Source organism: Lepidochelys kempii, chromosome 4 (assembly GCF_965140265.1).
Source record: "Lepidochelys kempii isolate rLepKem1 chromosome 4, rLepKem1.hap2, whole genome shotgun sequence".
Taxonomy (NCBI): domain Eukaryota; kingdom Metazoa; phylum Chordata; order Testudines; family Cheloniidae; genus Lepidochelys; species Lepidochelys kempii.
In genome coordinates this window covers 15,723,204-15,747,691 of record NC_133259.1, presented here as the reverse complement: position 1 = coordinate 15,747,691, position 24,488 = coordinate 15,723,204, and the positions used below count along the sequence as shown (strand labels likewise).

Sequence of the window (24,488 nt, the reverse complement as noted above, 5' to 3'; positions counted from 1 at the left end):
GGTTCATGGAGGAATTGTGGTAACCCTCCCCCTGGAGCTGCATACAACCTCTGGTCCACAGTGATACGTACATTTAATATAATATGGTCTCCAAAGGTATTGCATGGAGTTGCAACATCTGTCACATAGACCACAGATTTTTATTGTAAAATTAGCAATAGCCCAGTAATTTCATTTTGCAAAACTTTCATACCCAGCTAAAATGCATCAAAAGATTTTATATTTGGATGATTAAGATACACAACATAAAAACATCTACTTCACTTGTGACCAATATTGTAAAAAAAACGCCAACAACTTGGGGATAAAACCTTAAATGTGATACTAACAATATTCCACTAGGCCTTAAGATTGTTATGTATGTTCCTTATCTGAAATATACTGCTGCAATACAGGTCTAAGAGATTGTGTGATGTTGCTGTGCACAGATAGGTTTCACCCAAGACTGGCTGCATTTCAGTGGTAAATGAAGTGAGTCCTGGGGGTGGCCCTCAGAGTGGTCACTAGGGGATCAATTGTGCCACAGAGGCACAGCTCTGTGAAGGGGAGCCACACTGTCCAAGGGGGAGCTCCAGGCAGGAATCTGAACCTCCTGCTAGACATGGTAATGTTCTTGCTACTGTACTTCCCCACGTATTCAGCCAGATCTGATGGCTTGTGTGAAATGGGAAGGAGTTGGGGCCATGACCTCACTTCTTCACTCCAATTTCCTTTGCAGTGTCATGTGCCCCAAGAGCACTAGGAAAGGGCAGTACTTGTGATCTGGGGAGTGCAATGGCTGTGATGGCACTCCACTACTTCCCAGGGGCATGGTAGGGCAGGGTCTCCTTCCGCTCAGCATCCCTGAAGTAGCCTAACCCAGGCCAAAAATCACCATCCCATTCTACTGGAAGATCAGTTTCACACATGGTAAAGATCTCTTCAAACTGATTTATTTCTCTTACAGCTAGAATAAAAGTTGGTAAACAGATGCTTGAGGGAAGAGCCAATGAGCTGGTGTTTAGGTCTTTCTTCTGAGGATATGGTCATAGATGACTACTTGGAGGTAGAGATCTGTCGCAATAGGTGTCCGAGTTGTGCTGTCTCCTGGGTAAGCCTGAGACATGGAATATTATAGTTAACCAAGCTGTCAGGACAGACAAAATATAAACCATAAGAGTTACATGTATTTCCTCCTCGCTTCCCTGAAATATGGAACCTACCAACTCTGTTCAGGTTAGGTATGTAGTTTCTTAAATGCAGATTAATGTCTAAGAGCTAGCGAATAAATACCACGAACTTACCATCATTTCATATAGGATAACTCTAGGTAAAAGAAAAGGCACACTTGTGCAATCAACTGATCAAACAGATCCCAGTTGTAGAAAGCACACAGCATTGGCTTAATTTTGCTCAGACTGAAACCAATGGTAAAACTCCTTTTGATTTCAGTGGCAGCAGATTTAGGCCAATGTTAAGTGCTTTTGAAAAATCTCTCTACTTGGTTAGTGTTATAGAAAAACCCAAGACAGATGGACAGACAGATAGTTGCTGGGGATGCACATACACTATATTCTGCAACATACAAATACACAGTACATATTTCTGCAGTGTTTACATTTTTAAAAATTATAAATGAACAAAATATGTTACTTGGTGTAGCACTGTGAGTGCAAGTATCTTTCACGTAGAAATAAAATATCTGGTTATTTGTTACAGATGTTCTCCAGCTGCAGGGCATTAGATCAATGGCCCACTTTCAATGCAACCAAACACATTTTTAGGTATGCATTTTTGACTGTCTAACAAACCAATGCACTCATTTTAAAATGTGTATAATTTGACATTTTATACTGTTGCTATTCATATGCAGCCATCTTTCAAGGGAAGCACTTCAAAGAAACCATCATCCTAGATCTGTTCTGTACAAACCCAAACAAATTATTGCCCAGCTTATTTCACATTGGTTTTGAGAGGAACCAAAGCATGGGTGTGTTTGTCATATTCAATCTACAGTCCAAGGGCTCAGATGTAAAGTTTAAAAAAGGGCAATCAAGATCAGAAGACTATTGTCAATTGATTTCAGAGGAACATTGTTTATAGGGTTATAACCCAGTCCTCTTCCAACATGCAAGGAAATAATACATGCAGCAATTTAAATAGCCTTCAGCGATGGCTCAAAACGGGGAAGTCCTGTGTGACTTTATTGTACACAGTATGTTTATTTTGTACAGATTTCAAAACACTTCACAAAGTTAGGTAACCATCACAGAACTAGATAAATAGCAGCAAAGTCAGCTAGAAAAGGGTGCCGACAAAGGAGAAAAGATGTTTTCAGCTGAGATCTGAAATGAGATGGAGAGTTAATGAGGCTGAGAAATACAGGAAAGATGGATGTTCTAGATGGGAGGCGCTGCAGAGAAGTGGGCTTTTGCATCAGCGTTGGTGACACTGGGCCAAATTATACCCTCATTTATATCCACGCAAGCACATAGGGTTGAAGCACATAGGGTTGCCTAGGTGTAACTGAGGGCAAAAGTTGGCTCCAGACATGGAATGATAGAGAGGAGGCCAATGCTACTCTAGAAGAAGAGATGCAGGAAAAGAAGGGATAGACTCTAAGTCTAGGAGGTAGATTGGAACAAGTCAAAGGACAAATTTTAAAACAAAGAGGGCAATTTGGATGCTGCAAAGAATGGGTATCCAGCAGAACAGTACGGGGCGGGGGGTGTGTGTGTGTGAAGTCATGCTCCATTGTACATATGAAAAGCTCAGAATGCAGTTCACGGACAGTACATGCTGCATCTTTGGGAACAGAAGTAGGAACTTCCATTTGTTCAATCAATTCTGCCAAGTTCAATGTAACTGGATAAAAGTCAAAACCTCTGTTGGTCGTTTTGACTTACCTCAGTGACTGTATAACCCAATATCCCCAGGAGCACTATATTACATTTTGAAAGCAAGTTTGTTTCCTCTCATCACTGGTCCAGGTTCAGTGGGTCAGATTTTCCATTGCCCTGCTCTTTATACCTAGCCATTTCCACCAGGGCCAAGTCAGTGTAAAACATGACTGTTCTGATTTGGTAGTTTTGGGCCTAAGAGTGTGAAGTGCCCAACTCCCTTTGATGTTCAATGTCTAACACCTGTAGGCCCCTTTGAAAATCCCAACCCTTAGTTTTTTGAATGTTCTGGCTGCTCAACATTGACATCACATTAACATAGGACTAAGGGCATTTTAATGTATACTACATCCAACAATGACCCGTGAGTGATTCCACACACACACACCCCTCCATTTTATGTTTTCAACAATTGTTCGGCATAATTATTTTTAAGTAAAAATAAGTTTTTTAGAATAAGGAAACCAATTCTGCTTCCACTGAAGTCAATGCCACAGCTCCTATTGACTTCAATGGGAGTAGGATCAGATCCATTATTAAAGAAAAAAGCAGTCTCTAACATGTGCTTATGCCACATTTATTTTATGACACAGAGTCTACAACATTGTTGATAAAATTCTCTTCACTCATTACCATACTTTTCCCTCTCAATTTCCCTGGTACACAGCCTTACGCAAACATCAGTCTTGTCCTGTGTTTGCTTCAATTGCAAACACTTCTGTGCTGGGACAAAGGCATTTTGCTATGCGGATGAGACTAACTTATATCCACGAGAGGGAGCACATACTGACAATTTTCTCGTGTGTGTGGGACAGCGTATTAGATGTTTAACCCTTACTCTGACATAACCACCTCAACCTTCTTCAAGGCCAGTGTATTTTATGGGAGTTTCTTCCCATAGGAATTTTCAACCCGGATAACTCCCTCTTTACACTACTCACTTGGCCGGCCACATACTGTGTTTTGTATTTTCCGGAATGATCAGAATCTTTTACTGTCATCAGACTGTTTTTGCCTCTCTGGGAACATGAACAAAACATCCAGCCAAAGGATATTAAAAAAGTCCTAATTCTTTAAGCACAGAGTCACACGCTCTGATTCCATTGCATAGCAAAATAGACAAGTATACCTTTCTGATTTTGTCTTTATTTCTATGTTGCACGCAATGCTCTGACAGTTGACTTGAGCTACGTTTTGTATTAATCTGTAAAATGTGGACAAATCTGGAAGCATCTGACTTTTAGATTTCACTCAGACCCACTGGGCCAAATTTTTTCAACTTGGGTGCCTGAAGTCAGGCAGCAAAAATCTCTGCAAGTCTACTAAAATGAGTGGCCTGATTTTCAGAGGTGCCTGGACAGTCTTTCAACTTTTGAATTTTTTAAAAAGATGTGGGGTTGTGACCCACACTAGCCCTGCTCTCTGAGTGCTTCTGAAAAGGAATCCATTTTGTTTCAGTTCACTGAAGAAAAACAAGGCATTAGGCTGTGATTCCAACGGACAGTTCCCTCTGGATTTGGTGGCAGTGGATTGCCCAGGCAGGAGCTGGGATTTTATAAATGTTCTATGGCTCCGCCCTTGTTCTGAAGGAACTTCACATTTTTTTATCCACTAGTCGGCACATTTCATAAAGGAAAATACAACTTTTAAGTAGGGGTCAAATTTGGGCCTGTCAGCCAAGTGATATGCTGCCAACATTTTAACAAGGGCCTCCCCTCAACAATTTTCCACCTCTTCTGGAGATGCATGTGATGATCTCTGGATAAAATACCCCATTCCCTCCCCCCACTAAAATCCATCTGTCCCTTCCCCAATCCTGTATTCTTCCGGGACCCAAATCCATCAGTCCTTCCAATCCCTCCCACCTTCTGCACCAGCACCTCTCAATTCACTAAAAGAAAAAGGCGGACTTGTGGCACCTTAGAGACTAACCAATTTATTTGAGCATAAGCTTTCGTGAGCTACAGCTCACTTCATCGGATGCATGATTCACCTTCCTCAGCACTTCACTCAGGCTCCTCTAGATGGCTTCCTTACTTGGAAGCAGGAGTGGGAGGAAGCAGGCTGTCCTGAGGCCTCCACTGGAAGCAGTGGGGGCAGGTAGATCAGAGACCTGTCCTGAGGCATCTCTTGGCAGTGTCTGACTGGAGGGGGATTGGGTGGGTGGGCAGTAGGTCACCTTCGGTGGTAAATTGGGAATGGGTCCTCTTTGGTTCTTGAAGTGGACAGGTCTCTCCTGACAACTGGGGGTCTTCCAGAGCTGGTGTGTGGGAGCGTGAGGGAGCGGATCTCCCTGGCTGCTGTGTAGAGGAATAGAGTTCCAGGCTCCCTCCCAATACCAGCTCTTCAGACTCTGGCCTGGGGTTCGGGAAGCAGGCACCAGTGAGAGGACAGGTGGGCCACGGTAGCTGCACAGGTCCCACTTGGTGCAGCAGCAGCTTGGTTTTCCTCATGTGCTACTGAAGTGCCTGACAGAGAGGGGAGAAGACTGGGGTGGGGGTTGCCTGCTACATGCTCCATGCAGATATAGGGGCATTTGTGGGAAAGACACAACTACCTCAGTAATAGAAACAGTGGGCCCCACGCAAAAGGGGTTGAAAATTCTAGCGCACAGAGCAGGTTTTAGCATTCCTAGGCAAGCACAATCCATTTCTGCCCAGGATTATTGCACCGCTACCTCCAGGGCTGGCCTTAAGATTCTGGGGAGGGTAAAGGGATTCACAAAATCAAACTAATTGTCTCATTTACCATAAAAAGCATGTGCGTGTGTGAGAGAAGCTTTAGGTCCTCTCCCCACAGTTTCCTGCTGCAGAAGTGGCACGGGCTGCATAGTCCTTTCAGTCTTAGGAAACAAACAGTTTATGTTTTCACTGCTGTCTTCACAAGGAAAAGGTTCTAGAGACTTGCTGTTAAAAACAGAGTGAGCTGAGGTTATCCTTTACGGGACCTAGAGGCCAGCTGTGTTAGTGAGGGGATTGCATGCGTGTGAGCCTGAAGTATAAGGTGCATATTGATAAATAATTAGTTTGTAACAGGACTTCAACAGATATGGAATCAAAGAGCCTTGTGTAAAGGAAACTCTGAATATTGAAAAAAGGGATTTACCTTGGGATCCACATTGACGATTTTCCTATCACATTTGTTCTTGAAGAGTAATCCACATGCATTTTCGGCAATCACTTGGTAATTTGGACTGGCATTTGAAGTGCTGACATTTCTATCCCAGTTGTAAAAGCTGTGAAAATATAAAACATAAATGCTATCACTTTAATTGATGTCATACTTTCAAATTAAGAGTCTGATTCAGACCACCTTACTGATGCAAAGTAGTTCCTTAGTCCACAAATATCCCCACAGAAGTCAGTGAAATTCACTGTGGAGTGAAGTGCTACTAAAAAGAGTAAGGCTGTCAGAATCTGCTTCTACATGTCTTTTCTGTTGCATTCAGTTGATTAAAAAAGAGCCTCTGGCAAACTAAAATTGGACCCTGTGGATGCTAGCATAATATATTTAGTAGTACAGTACTGCTACTAAAAGATTCATGAACAGGGTTACCTATTGTAGGAAGCAGTGTTGGTTGAACACTACTACTGTGACAGAAACAGCTCTGCCAACCACCTGAAAGTGCTTAGACCACATTGTGGGAACTAATTACTTCCTCTTTGTATCTCATTGTAACTTGTCACTGAATGGTTGCTTTCTTGTTCTCCGATTAATGTAATTTTGGTAGAATTTTAGCTGCTGTACTGCTCCTTTTGGGCTATATACAGATCGGGTGCTGAGCATGAGTGTCCAAGAGGAAATTCATTAACACGATGAGAAGCTCCTTAAAAAACCTGCGCACTTCAAGCCTGTGATTGGTTCTAGAGCCAATATTCAAATAGGCTTATTATGCTTGCAGGCCTCTTTGTTACATGCCTTGTGTGTGTCAGTACTGAACTCCAAGCAAGCGAAAAATCATAATTCTAATGTGTCAAATAAAAAATTAAAACAGAACAATTTGAGTAATCAATTAATCAGTCTTTGCTAGATATATTTTGAGATTTCTGAATTCTAGCAGACTCATATCTCTTATTTTCCTCCTTCTAATTTTAAGAAATAATTCTTTGGGCAAGTGACAATGAAACCAGTGAAGGATCTGCCAAGTTTCCGAGCATGTGGGATGTACCAAAATGGCTGAGAGATTCCAGCCCTGCTTCTGCATTTCTTAACAGTGCTGATTTTATATTATTTGTTGGCATAGTAGTGGTGCAGCATGCTGTGTTAGGGAAATCTAAAGAGAAGAATGTGAGACAGACTTATTTCTCATCAACCAGCTCTAGCCTGGGCAGATTCTCCCCTTGGAGATAGGCAGGGTCGGTAAAAAGGCCCACCCAGATAATGGAATGAATAGCACAGGCACTGAACCCACTTTGTGTTCTCTTTGTACCTGGCACTTACACAGCATCCTCAGTCTAAGGATCTCAGAGTGCACTGCAGATATTTATTAAGCCTCATCACGCCTTTGTGAGATAGTTAAGACAAGTATTATTAGAGCTAGTTAACAGAAGGGGGAACTGAAGCACAGAGAAATTCAGCGATCTGCCCAGGTTACACAAGTCAAGGGCAGAGGTGTGACCAGAACCCGGGAGTCTAGAAGCCCAGTCCTAACCAGTAGAGGGAACCCTGTATCTTTGGATGGAGTCCTGTAGCTGTCTCACACTAGTTGTAGACTGTGTCAAGGCTCTTCAGCTGTGACAATCCGGGTGAAAGCTGTACACTGGATTTTGGTCCCCACTTGCATTGGAATCTGGCTGCTAACCTATTCCAGGGGGTGAAACTCACCCTAGTGAACAGGACCTTGCTCAAGGCCGGATGCTCTCTACAAGTTCATTATACAAGTTTAGGTGAGGCTTCAGTGGTATATAGGGCCCTCAGTGCACTGGGGTAAGATTCACCCATAATGCACCAAATGTCTGACACTGCCATGAAAGTGATATTTCCTACAGAGACTGCCAATCACCTGCTGACCAAAAGAAACAGTGACAGACACCAGCTGGGTATGGGCTTTGTTGGCCCAGACTTAGCACTGGCCACTTAAATCAGCAACAAAAGTAAAAAGCAAAGCAAAGCAAAGCAAAACAACAACAGTGTAAAAAGGATTTGTGCCTGTTCTAGCCCCACTCCCATCCCATGGGGTTAGATTATACTATAATGGGTTATTTTCCTCAAAACAAGGATCAGTTCCTTGATTCGGTTCTCTAGTATTCCCTCCCTACCACACATATACCAAGATCAAACTATTCCCAATAGCAGATTGGGAATTCAGTCAAAAGCTAATTATAAACAGTGATGGCTTGACAGCTTTTTCCAGTTTGTGATTCTATGAATTTGCAATGTGAGCTATCCAACTTCACTTCCCCTTCCTATAATTTAACTCCCGACTTTTTACAGTTTGGCAGCAAAAGAAGGGGTGGTGACGGGGGAGATGTAGGACAATGAAGGACAAAAGAAATGGAAATCAAAACCAAAACACTCACCGTTACCCTGAACTAAATGACATCCTCATGATTTGTGCCCTCCAGTAGTATCATAGCGGTAATCATTTTAATAGGGGGAAAACTGGCATTCTTCACGTGCTTGCCAAGTATGATGACGTATCAACGTATTTAGATTGGGTTTGGCCTTTCAGTCCTTTCATAGCTTTCTGGAGCAAGTGAGGTCAACGTCTCAGTAGGACATGGCACTGTGTGATGGAGCACATGTGCCTGACTCCGCCCCAACCACTGGTTTCTAACAAGGTGCATGGCTCAGGCCCCTGGTTAGACAGAAACATGCTACTTTTTTCAAGGAAAACAGGTTAAGACGCTGGGGTTTGGCTTTCCTTTTAAACTTTAAGCAGCTTTGATTGAAATAAGCACATTTGCCAAACGGTTGCCATGTTACAGTGTGATTCGTCATGGTGCTTTGGAAAACCAAGGCAGTTCAATTTGCTAAGTAGCTACTGTGCAGTGTAACTGTTTTTCATGAAGGTTTTTGCTTTGATCACTGTTGGTATATTGTTATCATAAGAACGGCCAGACTGGGTCAGACCAAAGGTCCATCTGAGCTGGATGTCTTCCCACAGTGGCCAATGGCAGGTGCCCCAGAGGGAATGAACAGAACAGGTAATCATCAAGCGATCCATTCCTTGTCGCTCATTCCCAGCTTCTAGCAAACAGAGGCTAGGGACACCATCCCTGCCCATCCTGGCTAATAGCCATTGATGGACCTGCCCTCCATGAATTTATCTAGTTCTTTTCTGAACCCTGTTATAGTCTTGGCCTTCACAACATCCTCAGGCAAAGAGTTCCACAGGTTGACTGTGCGTTGCGTGAAGAAATACTTCCTTTTGTTTGTTTTAAACCTGCTGCCTATTAATTTCATTTGGTGCCCCTAGCTCTTGTGTTATGAGAAGGAGTAAATAACACTTCCTTATTTACTTTTCCACACCAGTCATGATTTTATAGACCTCTGTCATATCCCCCTAGTCATCTCTAGTTCCAGTCTTATTAATCTCTCCTCATACAGAAGCCGTTCCAAACCCCTAATCATTTTTGTTGCCCTTTTCTGGCCCTTTTCTAATACCAATTTATCTTTTTTGAGATGGGTTGACCACATCTGCATGCAGTATTTAAGTTGTGGGCGTACTATGGATTTATATAAAGGCAATATGATATTTTCTGTCTTATTATCCCTTTCTTAATGATGCCCAACATTCTGTTCGCTTTTTTGACTGCCACAGCACTTTGAGTGGATGTTTTCAGAGAACTATCTACAATGACTCCAAGATCTCTTTTTGAGTGGTAACAGCCAATTCAGACCCCATCATTTTATATGTATAGTTGGGATTACGTTTTCCAATGTAAATTACTTTGCATTTCTCAACATTGAATGTCATCTGTCATTTTGTTGCCCAGTCATCTCGTTTTGAGAGATCCTTTTGTAGTTCTTCACAGTCTGTCTCAACTATCTTGAGTAGTTTAGTATCATTTGCAAATTTTGCCACCTCACTGTTTACCTCTTTTCCCAGATCATTTATGAATATGTTGAATAGGACTGGAGGAAGAAAAATACCTGTTGAAAGTTAGCTAAAAAGATATGGCCTGATTCTCCTCACAATCCAGTGTAAATCAGGAGCAATTCCACTGAAGTTAGTGAGTTGCGCTGGTGTAAATGAAAATCTGGCTCACGGGGTCAAATTATTTCTGGATCTCATTGGGTGGTGGGATAGGGTGACAGGAGTCTTTCCCCTCTCTCAGTGCACCTGCAAAATAGGCAGCTATGAAGCTGGATTCTGATACCTTTCATCACCAAGTCTAATACTGTACTCATGACTGGTCCCATTGAAATCAATGGGATTGCTTGTGGAGGGAGGGGGTGATGAAGGGTCTCAGAAGCTGGTCTATAATTTGACTCCTCACTGTGCTCGGGATTGCAAAAAGCGAGAGGGTGTCTAGCACTGCAAGCAGAGCCAACCTTTGAAAACATTTCAGCTCTGCCTTTGATAACAAGATAACATTACCATGGTGTTAGCTGTATCCCTGTACCAGCGTGATTGGAGCCATAATGTTATTTAGTCACAAAGGCATTTGAAACGTTTTCAAGGATGACCTACTGTATCAGCCCAGAGGAAGTACACCTGAGTAGGGAAGGGATGCAGCCATGGTTCACCTGCCTGCTAAAAGCTGGACAGCTCCTGCAGGGTTGCTCTGGGGCAGTACAGATCAGACCTTTTTAAAGGTGTTGCCAGAGTCTCTTCTCTGTATTTTCCCCAGCAACCCTGGAAACATAATCAGGGAAATCCTGGCTCCATTGAGGTCAATGGCGCTAGGATTTCACTCAGTATCTCCCTCCATCACTACTGGAATGCTATACATGCATTTTAGCCCATCACTCTAGGAGATCACAGAGCCACTGTGTGGTCCACAAGCACACAGAGTAATACAACTCCATCAGAAATACGTCCATACTAATCAGTAATGGCGCGTGTTTTAAACATGTCCTGCCGCTATGCTAACTCCAAAGGAGCTGTCAGATGTATCTATCCTTTGCTTTGTCCCTTTAAAAATCCCTAGATTTGTTTTTACTTAATAGGCACTCTAGAAAGTCGCTAGGTACACATTACATGAGAGCTCTGAAAACATCCGTCTACTCTGTCCCGCCTAGATCATCCAGGGCAGGTTTCCATTCACTTTGAATAATAAAAGGAAATGATCAAGCACACAAATCTAGACAGAGAGCCAAAATCCTGCCCCAGCACCAGCAAATCAGGGCAGCGAGGATCAGCAGACATGCTGGCAGGTGTGTCCTCTGTAAACAAATGGTAAAGATTAATGCCAATATATCTTTATTAAGTGATGGGAGGTGTCCAGTGGGGTGCCACAGAGATTGGCTTTAGGCTTGATTTTATTTAACATCTGAAGTGGCGTGCCGGAGCAGTTCTAAGATCAAAGGGTTTGCAGAGATCCTGTTGGTGATGTAACCCTTTGATCCTACTCACTCCTCGCTCCACTGACTCCTGATCCCCCCCAAGCCACATGCTGCTCCACCTCCCCTCTTGGTTCTGCCTCTTAGATTGCCCCTTTTCACCTGCACCAAGTAACAAGAGAGAGGGCCTAATTTTTAATGAGGAGGAGAACCTGCAGCTGCCATTGACCTGATTTGAAGCTATGTGCATGCTTAGCATGTCTGAGAATCAGGCTTGATTGTTTATGGTGGTACATGGGCATATTACTAGGAGTACAGGGATGAAATTGAGCAGAGATAAATTTGTAAAGGTTGTACCGTGAGGGAGAGGAAAGTGATGAAAAACTGAGCCACTTCATGTTTTTTAAACTCTAAAATATTCTCAGATAGTTTTTTGTAAGACACGTAGAAGGTAGAGACTATTCGATGCTGTGATGTGATACAGGATTGGCACTTGTTTGGGATGATCTATGTAACTCACCTGTGGTTTCACTACTCGAGAATTATGAAGCTTCTTCCAACACATGCTGCTAAAACCTTTATATGACAACCATGCCTGGATCTGTATCTTTACAGATATTGGATCAGATTCTCCCACTCCACCTCAGAGATACCTACACCATTTCGAAGTGGGTGCAAAGTGCTGGCCACTGTCAGAGACCGGATACTTGACTAGATGGCCCACAGGCAGGGCCGACTCGAGGCACCAGCAAAACAAGCAGGTGCTTGGGGCGGCCTATTTCTAGGGGCAGCATTCCGGCGCCGGCCATGCCGCCCCTAGAAATGTGCCCCCGCCGCTCCAGCTCGCCTCCGCTCCACCTGCTCCCCTGAGCGCACCGCCGCCGCTCCGCTTCTCCCCCCTCGCTCCCAGGCTTGCCGCGCGCCAAACAGCTGTTTCACGTGGCAAGCCGGGGAGGGAGGGAGGAGAAGCCGAGCAGCAGTGTGCTCGGGGGAGGCGGTGGTGGTGGAGCGGAGGTGAGCTGGGGCGGGGAGCGGTTCCTCTACCACCCCCCCCTGTTACTGCCTGCGCTCCCCCCCTTGCTCACCTCCACTCCACCTGCTCCCTGGAAGGCGCTGCCTCTCCCTCGCCTGAGAGGGAGGGGGGAGAAGCGGAGCGGCGGCATGTTCAGGGGAGCAGGTGGAGTGGAGGTGAGCTAGGGCAGGGGAGTTGCGGGGGGGTAAGCTGCAGGAAGCAATGGGGTGGGGGGAAATGCGGCGCACCCAGGGGAGGAGGTAGGGCTGGGGATTTGGGGAAGGGGTTGGGAAGGGGTGGAGTTGGGGTGGAGCCAGGGGCAGGGGGAGAAAAAAGCGTGGGCGGCCACAAATTTTTTTGCTTGGGGCGGCAAAAATCCTAGAGCCGGCCCTGCCCCCAGGTCTGATTCAGTTTGGCAATTCCTAGGTAAAGTGATGTGAAATGCTACCATTCTGATTTACTACCATGTTATACCCACTTTTCACAAATATAAATTACCACACAAGGTGCAGTGGAGAGGCAGGCCCATAAATTGATTGCTCATTTTTTGCTGAATCAAGGGACCTGGTGATTCCGGTGAACAGGTCCTCTCTGTTTTCATTGCACGGGCAAAACCGGTGCAAGTTTTCTTGCCATTGTTCTACTACTACTACATGTCACTGTTGCTCTGAAAGTGCCACATCTAGGAATGAGGAAATACTTCGTTCCCATTTAGTTCTCAACTTTTCTGCTGGAGTCTGCCAACAAAGTTGCCACTTCATAACAATTGTGAGGGTGGGTTTGTGTTGTGGACATTTGTCCAGTAAGAACAGCCTGGAGACAATCAACTGAAAGACAATCAAGTTCACTGAGGACATTGAACAGCCAGGAAATCTGGGGCTGGATTTGAACCGAATACCTGTAGATCACGTTCTTTAACTCATTCCTAGTCATCTGATCTGTAAATCAGAAGCAGCCAAATATTGGCCAGCTGAGGGTTGCAGACTAATTGTTATCAAATAAAGTACCTGTTGCTCTTTTCTGTAATATTATAATGTGGCCTTTATAGACTGCAAGACCTAGCATGCAATACTCCCTCTTGACCAGTATAGTCTCTACTGTGATCAGAATGGAGCATTGCATAGAAATTTATGGTATTCTCTGCCTTCTTCACTTCTAAATTAAAGATGTGGGTGGCTGCAGGTCACCTTATAGGAACTCTGAGCCACATCTGGTATGTGAACTGAATTTTGGTCAGCCTTTCTGTAACTTAATGTGGCCTTACGGAGCTGGCCTAGCATACAACAGCTCTGAGCTGTAAATCAATGTGCTTTCATTTTTTGTGGGCATTAGTAAGTGTCCTGAATATGATAGTATTTAGAAATCATTCTGGTAGCTGAGATATTTTTCATGTAATCTGCTCAGCACTTGCATCATTTCTTTTGAGCTATTATTGTATGGCATTTGCATTTTGAGGATGAAGGGCAGAATTAATAAAAAAAATATGAAAGCAATAGAAAGAAAGGAAATTAAAGTCCTCAGGGTTCAGGCCCAATCCCAAGACATGACGAAATTCCTGTCAGATTCCAGAAGCTGTCTTCTAATCACTCAGAATTTATTATCTTATTAGTTCTCACCACTTTTAAAAGAAGAAAAAAAATATAGCCATGGAAACCAGAAAGCTTTACCTTGAATCCAAGACAAAGAAGCTAAATGGGAGCATGCAATGACTGAAGGAACAACAGGATTAGTAGTTTATACATATTGTGCAACCAACAGAGTCATTGAAGACCTTTTGGAAGTTATATATAGCTAATAGATATTAACAGATATCAGCAATGTCTTTCTTCTTTTATATCCAACTATAATTTAAGATAAGATAATTAATAGCCAATAAATCAAATAATTTGGGTTTTTTTCTTTCATTTTTTAAGAGTTTTGGTAGGAAGCACAGAAAACCAAAAATACAAATCTCTATTATGGAAGATTCCACGGTCTTGTGTTAAGAGTGCAAAAGTGTCACTTGCAAAATGCAGATGCGCAATCCAATATGTTCTAGTCTCACAATAACTGTCCCAATGTGTCAAGATTTTGGACACTATTGTTTTGACACCAATGAATGTTGAGTTGACTTATTATTGATTTACTGAAATCATTCTTTCATTATCAAAGAAAGGGGACATTATAATAATTGATAGTGGCTTATCTGGAAATAAAAGCAAGGGATCACAATAGAGTTCTTAAGTTTAAACAGCTCATTATTAGTTTCCTTTCCATATGAATAAAGACTGATAGGCGCTGATTCAAAGAAGCACTTAAGGTCAGATTTTAAAGGTGTTTAGGCACCTGAAGATGCAGATAGGTGCCCAGTGGGATTTTCAAAAGTGCCAAGTGCATAATTGCCAATGACATCAATGGGAGTTGGACATTAGGCGCCTAGCTATATCTTTAAGGTCCTAAATACCTTTAAAATCTGGCCCTAAGCCCATGCTTAACTTTAAACACTTGCTTAAGTTGCATTGAAGTCAGTCCTTAGGTGGATCAGGACCATAACATGCAATGATGAGCAGGAAGACCTAGGGAGAGGGAACAACTAGAAAGGTAGGGGACTTTGTAAAGGAAATGTTACAGTATTGTATTGATTTCAATATGTCTCTTCTTCGTGGGGTTGGGCCAGCTTCCTGAATATTTTTCTTTTTGAAGGAAGCAGGGTTAATATCCATGAATAAATCAATCTCTTAGATCAAAGTTTGATAAACTCTCCAAGATGGAAACACTGGATCTTTTTGAAGGCATCCATTCAAAGCCTTACACAATATATGCATATATCTCTCTGTCTTTCTTTCTATGGTTTCTTCAAGGGGTTGTCTTCCTTTTCAATTATAATCTCCTTAGGCACTGAAAAAGCTCAGTCCAGAAACAATCAATCTATAGAACCATACACTAAAAATTCCTGCCACTAGCCACACTGGCAAAATAAATAAATCACAATTTTATGAAAAATCAACACATTTTTGGGCTTTGCCTCAAATATACGCACCTCTTTTGACAAAGCCACCCTCCATGCTTGAAAATTACCCCTCTCTCCTGCCCGGGTAAAAAGGTTCAGAAGCCTCACTTCTGGCAAACATTTTAAGACCCATAGGCCTGGGTCACCAAGAGACTCCTCACAACTATTTGTTCCCTTAATCATTGCAGAGGAGCTTTTCAAAGCAGTCGAAGGGGGATTTAGACACATATCTGCCATTGAAATTATTGGAAGATGTATGTCCGAATTCTCTGCTTTGAGATTCTCAGTCCAACTGCATCTCCAACTTGGTCATCCTTCTCGAAGACCCTGAAATAGCCGGTGAGCTAATGGTATTTCTCACTGTGTTCTTTTCATCGTCAGCTGTCAGCTGTAGCGTAGACCAACATTGGAATGAACACCACAAAAGCCTCTACAGCCTGAAAGGATTTTCAGAGATCTCCAATAGAAGATGATGTAACTTGGAGGTGAACCAATGAACCTAAGAATTGTGTTGATTTCTTCAGTGAGTGTAGCCCTTTCTATACTAGGGAATTAAAAAAAAATCCCGCTACTGTTAATACTGGGGCAACACCATCAGTTTTAGAAATGCTGGGAGGCATCATGGCTCTCTGGCTCTTGTAGCCATTTTCAGCACTTCACTACTCCAAGAAGTCTGGTATCATCTGAACTTTTTCATCAAAATTTGGAAGACAGATTTTAAGTACCTAAGCACAGCTTCAAAATTCTGCCCTATCTCCCATCTTGGTATACTCCCAGGACTTTTATCTGTTTCAAGGTGACCTCAGCTTCAAAATATGGGAAGAGGAGTGATTACCACATGATAGTGATTCCCCCTCCCCCCACAAAAACAATGAGTTTCCAGCAACTTAAATTTCAAACTTCTCTCTACTGACTTCTGCATGTGTTTGTGAACAAGACATTTCTGATGTCTATTCGGGAAAGATATACCCACATCAAGGAAAAATTCTGTTGGAAGAAGATTTCCTAAGATGGTTAGACGGTAGGGGCTTTTATCAAATGTACTCCTTAACAAAACACACCTAAGAGAAGGCTATGAATTGCAAACTCTGGGCACAGGATGTGAAAACCACCATGGGCAACAGACAATGGGCATGTACTTTACAGCACCCATTAGAAACATCAATATTTCATACTTACAAGGAGACACATTTTGTTAGTATCAGACAAGGTTTGAGCACTCTGCAGCCTCCATTGAAGTTGATGGAAATTGCTGGGTGTTCAGGAGTTTTGAAAATTAGGTCACTTGTTCAGGTGCCTAAATATGGTCCTAGAAACCTAACCTTAGGCACCCCTCCATTAAAATCATGGCCTTGATATTTTTAATTATATTTTTAAATTTGTATTGACCTTTCAGGAAACACATGGACCATTTTTCCCTGTTACATATCCCATCTATCATACTTTACACATTTCAGCTGTTGGTGTGATGCACCATAACATGACATGAATGGCGCAAATCATCATTTTTATATTGAAAACAGACTTTTTTTTATCTTTCATGTCGAAAATCTGCTACCAATCTGGAAGATTGATATGTTCAGTTTAAATGTACTTTTAGCAGCAGCGCAAACAGATGATATAGTTTCTCTGTAGTCAACTGTTCTATTTCTATCCAAACAACGTGGCATGTCTGGGTTATGAATAACACAATATGGTATAAAGAATGAATCACATTCCTTTTATCTTTTCATTCTACAACAGATTTATATTCACTGCTTCTAACCTGACTGCAAAGATCCTGTACACGAGACACATACCTGTAGCTAGATTTTCAAAATGTTGTCATCTCCTTGCACATGTTAAAACTAGAAACAGGCTATAACCAGAACCTTGAACCTAAACCTCTTTGAAAGTCAGAGGGAATTTGGATTCAGACCCCAGAAACTGAATTCACTAATACAGTTTTGGTTCTGGGTTAGATAAAAACCCCAAAAGGGCTTATTTTTCAATTCCAGCTCAGACAGCTGCTTTCACAAGATTATAGCCCATTAGGACAGACATGAGAACAGCTGATCATGCTGGCTTTTTTCACTTTTAGTCAAAATCTTACAATACCACTGAACTTGAACCATGGACTAAACCTACTCTGGATCTGAACAGGGTCTCCATATCCCATCTCTAGTAAAAACAATGAATTGTGTGTGGCAGTGCACATCTGGGCCATGGAACTAAAAATGTGCGACACTGATGACTTGACCGCAAATGCACACATCTAAGTTACTTTTTTTCTGCACAGCTCAGCTAGGAGGAGAATGAATGGCACTTTCTGAAGATTGTTGGACAAGTGTGGGTTCTCAAAGAAAAAGTTGTGCAAGAAGCTTTCCTTTATCTTTATCAGGCAACTTTACACAGAGGAAAACCTCAACTGAGTTAAACTTGTTTTTATAGAATCGTAAAAGTCGCAGCAAAAGTACTTCTAATTATTATTATTGTCCATCCATAGCACTTTATTTTACACAGCACTTTACAAAGAGCTTACCATTTAAATAAGACCAGGTGTACAGAGACAGTCCAAGACACAGGTGTTGGAAGGGGGTGGAGATCACTGACAAGGAGAGGAAGGGAAGAGGGGTTTAAGAAGGTATTGAGGGAGGAGAGGGCTCTTGGTAAATAAAGCCAGAAGTGCTGATTCAGCAAAGAATTTTAAGCACATTGAATACAATGGGACTACTCAGTGTGCTTAAACTTGCCTTGGGACCTTATTGAATCAGGGCCAAAGAGAGTGTTCAAGCTGTAGCGGGCTGCATGAAAGAAAGCAGAAAGTATGAAAGGGAGATGAAAGTAGGAGTAGGGCACAGGGACTGGAAGGCGTGAAAGGAGAAGGAAGGGTACATCAAAGAAATGAGCAAAGATGTTTGCAAGAGTTTGCAGGGTCTTGTAAGCGAGGACAAGGATCTCAAATCTGATGTGATAAGAGACAGGATGTCGGTAAAGAGATTCAAGCAGGGAGTGAGTTGGCCAGAGTAATAATTACTCATATTAGCTGCAAAAATACCCTAAGGTGTTTGGATCAGAGAGAGAGCAAACAAAGAATATACATGTCCTTGCAAGGAATGGGAGTGAATACCCAGCATGGGGATAAACAGATACATAAGAATATAGCAGCTGTAATTTTTTTTAACATTCCAAGGGAACAAGATTCATATAAACATATGACAAAGAACATTTTGTATCTGTATGAGATTTGATGAGTCAAACACACAGAAGAACTACACTTAATCTGCAATGATTAACATTATGTCACCTGTAGTTTGTTAAGGAACAGGCTTATTATCTGCTACAGAGCCCATTATTAGAATATTGACAGAACATCGCAGCTGTCTTCTTCTGCAGGTAGGTTCGGAAGTCTGCAGCAGTAGTCTTTCACATATCTTTTTGACATTTATGATTATTGTTCCAACTCAAAAGGGTTGATTCCTGCATGTTTTTGAAGGTTAATGTCAATTCCTATTTAATCAAAGCAATGCACTCATTACTAGCCAAGACAATAAGTAACTAACTAAAACAACGACAACTACTTAAACTGAAGGCGCTAGCCCAGGTCTGGAAGGCAGACAAATACTGTCAGGTTCCCTAGGGTTGCGATAGCGGTCAAGGAACAGAGGTGGTTGGAGGATATTTCAGATGGGGGCCCGTTCCAAGGAACACGGCTTTGACAGAGGTTCTGCGAGCTTAACACGAAGGAGCACTGTTCCCACAAGTGGGAATGCATACCTGCCTTTGAAAAAGAACTTAGTGATAATGGGTATGATTGTCTTCTAACTTACCCTTGTTTTATAAAAGTCAAAATCTATCAGCTCCAGTGGAGTTACTTCTAATTGACATTGGTGTAAGTGAATGAAGAATCAGGCCCAGGATCTGAGACTGGGAGATTGGGATAGTGTCCTCTAGTCTTGGGATGGTGTCCTAAGGCTCTGTTTGCCAGAAGCTGGGAATGAGCGACAGGGAATGGATCACCTGATGATGACCTGTTCTGTTCATTCCTTATGGGGCACCTGGCACTGGCCACTTGTCGGAAGACAGGATACTGGGCTACATGGCCCTTTGGTCTGAGCCAGTATGGCTGTTCTTATGACTGTCCAAAATGTAGCATTAAATCAGAAAAACTTTGTTTTAATCCCGTTTTACAGGAGATGTGGATACAACATTTAGGAGAAATAAATGACATATAAAATCCCATGAAATCAATGGCAATCTTACAACTGAGTTCCGTGGGCTCTGGATCTGGTCCATAAAGACCTTCGGTTGCAGTAGTGAAACTGGAATGGGGTGATTTGAAAAGGTTAGGAAAGAGGTGTTTACTGAAGTTTTGATACGGACTTGTCACTTCATGGTTTTGGAAACACTTCAGTGGATTTGTTTTAAAAAGAAGATAGCATCAGCTCTACAATATACTGCAGTGGAACTCGTGATCAGCAAATGAGAGCAAATGTATTCTCAAGTGCCCTGATTCTGAGAGAAGGACAAAACAACTTTTAGAAACAGGGTACAGTCCTACTCCCATTGAGGTCAAAGGCAAAACTTTGATTACCTTCAGGGGGAGTAGGGCTAGGCTTAGGGAGGAGCACACACTTTTTCCCAGATCTGCACAGACCATAAATGAAATCATGTGTCCATTGCTGTCCATGGTAAAACTCCCATGGATATCCATGGGGCCATGATTTTACTATATACTGTGTAAAGACAATTCTTTTCTTTGTAATACTAAGATTTTTTTTTCAGTTACAAATCCTGGAAAGTCATGTATTTGCTGTAAAGACACACAACAATACATATTTTTATTCTGATCATAACGTGCATAAATTATGATGATATATTTAAGCACTGATAGTGTGGTCAGTGCTGTAAAAGACAGAAGAAGAAAAGGTCCCTCACAATCTAGGTTGTGAGGTAACATGATACACAAGGAGAGTACCCCGGGTGGCTAGAAAAAGATTATTTGAATTTTAACTAGTGGGCAGATATGATCGCGAGGAGTTAACATCAGTAGGCTTGGTGGAAGCCAGAGACTTGAAAGACAAGGGGATGGTCATCTGTCAGAACAGAGTGAGGAAGGAATTCATGGTGAACTGAGTAACATGGAAAAAGATGGGAATAAGAGAAGAATACAAAACAAACAATGAGGTGAGAGGCATTAGCAGAGCAAAGGAAAAGAGCTGGGGTGTAGAAGGAAATGAGACCGCAGTATGGGCATGAGTGGAGATGTGCAGGGCCTTGATGAGGAGAAGAAACCTGAAATACATGCAAGAAGAAAGAGGAAGCCATGGGGGAAATTCAGGCAGAGTAGTGACATGTTCTGAGTGGTGGGTAAGGAAGATATTTTTAAGCACAGTATTTCGGATTGACTGGAGGATAGTGTGGTGGGAATGAGAGGAGAAGGGGAAACTACATAGTCAGTACATGGGGCATGGGAAAGCGTTTTAAAAGTAAAGATGCAAAGGAAGGTGCAAACTGTTGAGATGTACAGAAAGAAATGAAGGATTGGTGATACTGATGTGGGGGTGAAAGAAAGATGTGTCAAGATGGACACCAATTCTACCAATCAAAATGATGGGTGGAACAGTGGTGTGAGTGACAGTGATGAAGAAGGAAGAGGAAAGAGTTTAGGGAGGACAAATGATGGAAATTAAAATCCTGAAGAACACAAGGAATATTCATTCTGTGAAGACAGAATATAGATCTTCATTTTCCTTTATATAGCTGTATATCCTCCTAAACTCTTTCTTCTTCATCACTGTCACTCACACCAATATTCCACCCATCATTCTGACTGGTAGAATTGGTGTCCATCTTGACACATCTTTCCCTCAATCCCCATATTAATATACATATTTTGTCCACCTACTGCAGCCCCCCCCTTCTCCATCTAATCTGATATCACTGATGTGGGAGTGAGGGAAAAAGATATGTATGGAAAATGTAGATAAATTACTCCCAAAAGAAGAACTTGGAATTATGGTATGTACTCTATACCAGTTTAAGAGCAGAAAAATTAAACTCATAGAAGGGTTAATTGAGTTCTGGCAATCTAGCAATCCTGAATAATTAAAAAAAAAGTTTAGGAATTGTTAAATTAGACTCCCTCTCAATGTTTTCAGCTGGGCTTTTGCATATTTTTGTTTATAGAAAAAGATTACCTCAGTTATATGTCTGCTTTATGTAGTTTATTATGAACTGATTATTAGAAATTTGACAATTGTGCTATATATGCTACAGAATACTGCTGTGTTATATGTAATATTTATAGAGATAGGTATAGTCCCATCCAGATGTGCAGGGATTTACACTTGCACTGAACTGAAAATATGCACTACAGCACAGGGTCTCCTGCCTCTTTCTGTGATACATGTATTTATTTATTACTGGAATGTATCCCTCTTAAAGAGAGGTCTTTCCAAGTCAGGCATAGGGAACAATCCATTTTGCAGTCGATCATTTTATATGCCGTTTCGATTCTTTCAGTATATATCTTTTGATGTGTGTGCTTGTAGGCGTGTATCAATAGGTATATAAGTATATGTGGAAAGTCAGCATAGAATTGAACAAGAAATTCCACCAATATTTATTGATTCTAATCTAACATTAAAAAATGCCTAACCAAGGCTCTAGGCACCCTGACTAACTGTTCAAAATGCAATCCATAACAGTAAAATAACAATAGGAGAAGCAGCAGCAGATCTGATCAAATGCAGTTCTTCAGCAGAAACCCTGGGCCTCAGTTCACACCCAACCCCTGCCCCCAAACTTCTGCCCTCCCTAAATGCTCGTCCAAATAGTTGAGCTTCCCAGTGTGCAGTGAAGGTCAACAGATTTAGGTGATTTCAGACCAGGTGAAGTGAATTCCAAAGTCAAAGGGCTCCCACTGAGAAAGCCCTGCCGTTTGTCATCTCTCTTATAAACTTATCAGATGCCAGCTTGAGCATTTCTGTTGCGCACATCTGTAGCAGTATCCCATGCAGAGAGAGGCCCTCTCTCAAGTGGGCAGGTCTCAGGCCACTTAGGGTACATATACAGTCCAGCCTCGAGCGAGCCCCCAGCCCAGGCAGTCAGACTCATGCCAGCAGGGCTCGAGCTAACATGCTAAAAATAGCAGTGTGGATGTTGCATTTCCAGTGGTGACTTGGGCTGCTCACCTATGCTCAGACCTAGCGGGTTGAGTGGGCCTAGGCCACGGCCCGAGCTACAACAGCCACACTGATATTTTTAACTGATATTATTTCCGTGGGTCTGTCTGTCTGGGCTAGGAGGCTTGTTTCCAGCTGCAGTGTAGACATACCCTTAGGGTATAGGTCAGAACCAATGCCTTAAGCTTCAGTTCATGCTTTCAGTTCAGTGTGAGCCTCAATTATAGAATAATAAGGGTGGCTGACATTTTCCCATCAAAGCTGGTTTTTCTATTGAAAATTGGGGGCTTGACCACCAAAATTTGTCACAAAAAATGTTTGTTAGCTGGGGAAATTTTCAGCTTTCTGTTTATGGTCGAAAACTTCCAGTTTTTGGTTTGTTGACAAAAATTTGAAATGTTCTGCAGAGAAAATCCCCTTGTTTTCCCACCAATGCCAATAAATAGTTTAGCTAAGGCCTGTTTTCAGAGCAGGAGAATTACCTTTCCTTCCCCACCTTAAATCAGACCCCCTGCTTCCCCCCTGCTATTATTCAGGAAATATTTTCCGTGTGGTTACAACATGTGTGATCTGCATCTGCACAGAAGGCCATAAATCCATATTAGCAAATGTTTATCTTAGCTTTTGAACATCTTGGAGAGCCTGGGTATCAGCATCCCGCAAACCTCAGGGTATACCAGTGCTGAGGAGGGAGCTGGCCAGATAGCACTGTAATTACAAAGAACATTTTGATCCAGGGATGTAATGAGAAGCAGCACTTAGGGAACGTTTTCTCCATGGCGGCGGTAATGTGTAGGTGCAGGTGCATCACCCAGACGGAGTGCTGAAACAATGCATTTCTGGCATGGTGAGGACTCCAGTTTGGCTTTCTTCTCCACTATTTCATATCCAAACCTTGTTACTAGATCAGGTTGGAATGTCATTCTAAATCCATAGTCTCCAGATATTAATCAAGGAAGGAAAAAAAGTCCTCTTAAAAACGAAAAGTAAAGGAAAACACACTATGAATATGCCCGATCAGTGAAAAGAACTAAGCTGCCTTTCTAGTTTGTGGTGGTTTTCAGAGATGTAATAAATATAACCTGTGGGACCCATACAGTACCTGCAGTTAAATTGTCATCATGTGCAGATGTACTGTGTCTTGACTGCAGCAGTACATTACATTATTTCCATAAATTGGTCTCATACTTCAGGCCCTGGAAAAGCTCCAGAAGAATTTACAAGAGCTGAGAGATTCAAATTGTGTTGAACAAGCCCCTCTAGGCTCACTTAGAAAAAGCTTGGGAACTCCCTGCGACTCGACCATTAAACTCAGGATAAAAGACAAGCTGAAAAGCTGCTGAGAATTGCGCTGAGCCGCCGCCAACCTCCAGAATAGACATCGCTGGAAGCATAGAAACCAAGCAGAGCTGTTTCTGGGCTGCTGAAACGAGATCACGTCCTGTTCCGGCTGAGATCAGCGTAAGTACGACTGTCCTGATGCATCTCAGCATCAGAGGGCAAGCAGAGGGAGCCTGGATTGGATGCGATCGCTAGTTTCAGTTAAAGCTGAGACATAAGAAAGTTTTACATGGCTCCATAAAACAACGAACAGTTCAGACTTCTGGCCCAATGTTGTGAGCACCTGATAAGCAAGTTGAAGTGAGAGGGTGGAAGAGGAGGATTTAGATTAGTTCAGAGACCAAGAGGACGAGGAAAGGACTCGACTGAAAGCAGAGCAGAAAAAGAGCATGTTCGCGCTCTCTTTTTCATGTTGGAATGGGAGTGGGACGGTAAGGGAATGACCAGACAAACAGCGGCACTGTGCCTAGCCATCACATGCTTTTTCACTTACAAGCTTTCAAAATGGATTTGGTGACTAATAATAATTTTGTTTTTTCAGACAGTGAGCCTGGTTTATTATTCCTTCTTGGAGATTTCTCTGCTGGCTTTAATTAAGTTGCCCTCTTTTGAAGTCAGTGGGACTTCAGCATGTGTTTAAATGCTCTCCTGAG

At 42.3% G+C, this 24,488-nt stretch overlaps 1 protein-coding gene across 1 annotated transcript in view; it reads right to left on the bottom strand.

Annotated features, from left to right (window-relative positions):
• Positions 1-916: 916 nt before the first annotated feature.
• The window catches only part of CFAP299 (cilia and flagella associated protein 299), a 395,565-nt gene continuing 371,993 nt past the window's right edge, over positions 917-24,488 (bottom strand). The window contains exons 5-6 of the mRNA XM_073340486.1: positions 5,985-6,114; positions 917-1,096 (exon numbers count right to left, since the gene is read on the bottom strand). Coding sequence (XP_073196587.1) covers positions 1,001-1,096; positions 5,985-6,114 — 226 coding nt within the window. The 3' untranslated portion in view covers positions 917-1,000. The remainder of the gene's footprint in view (positions 1,097-5,984; positions 6,115-24,488) is intronic.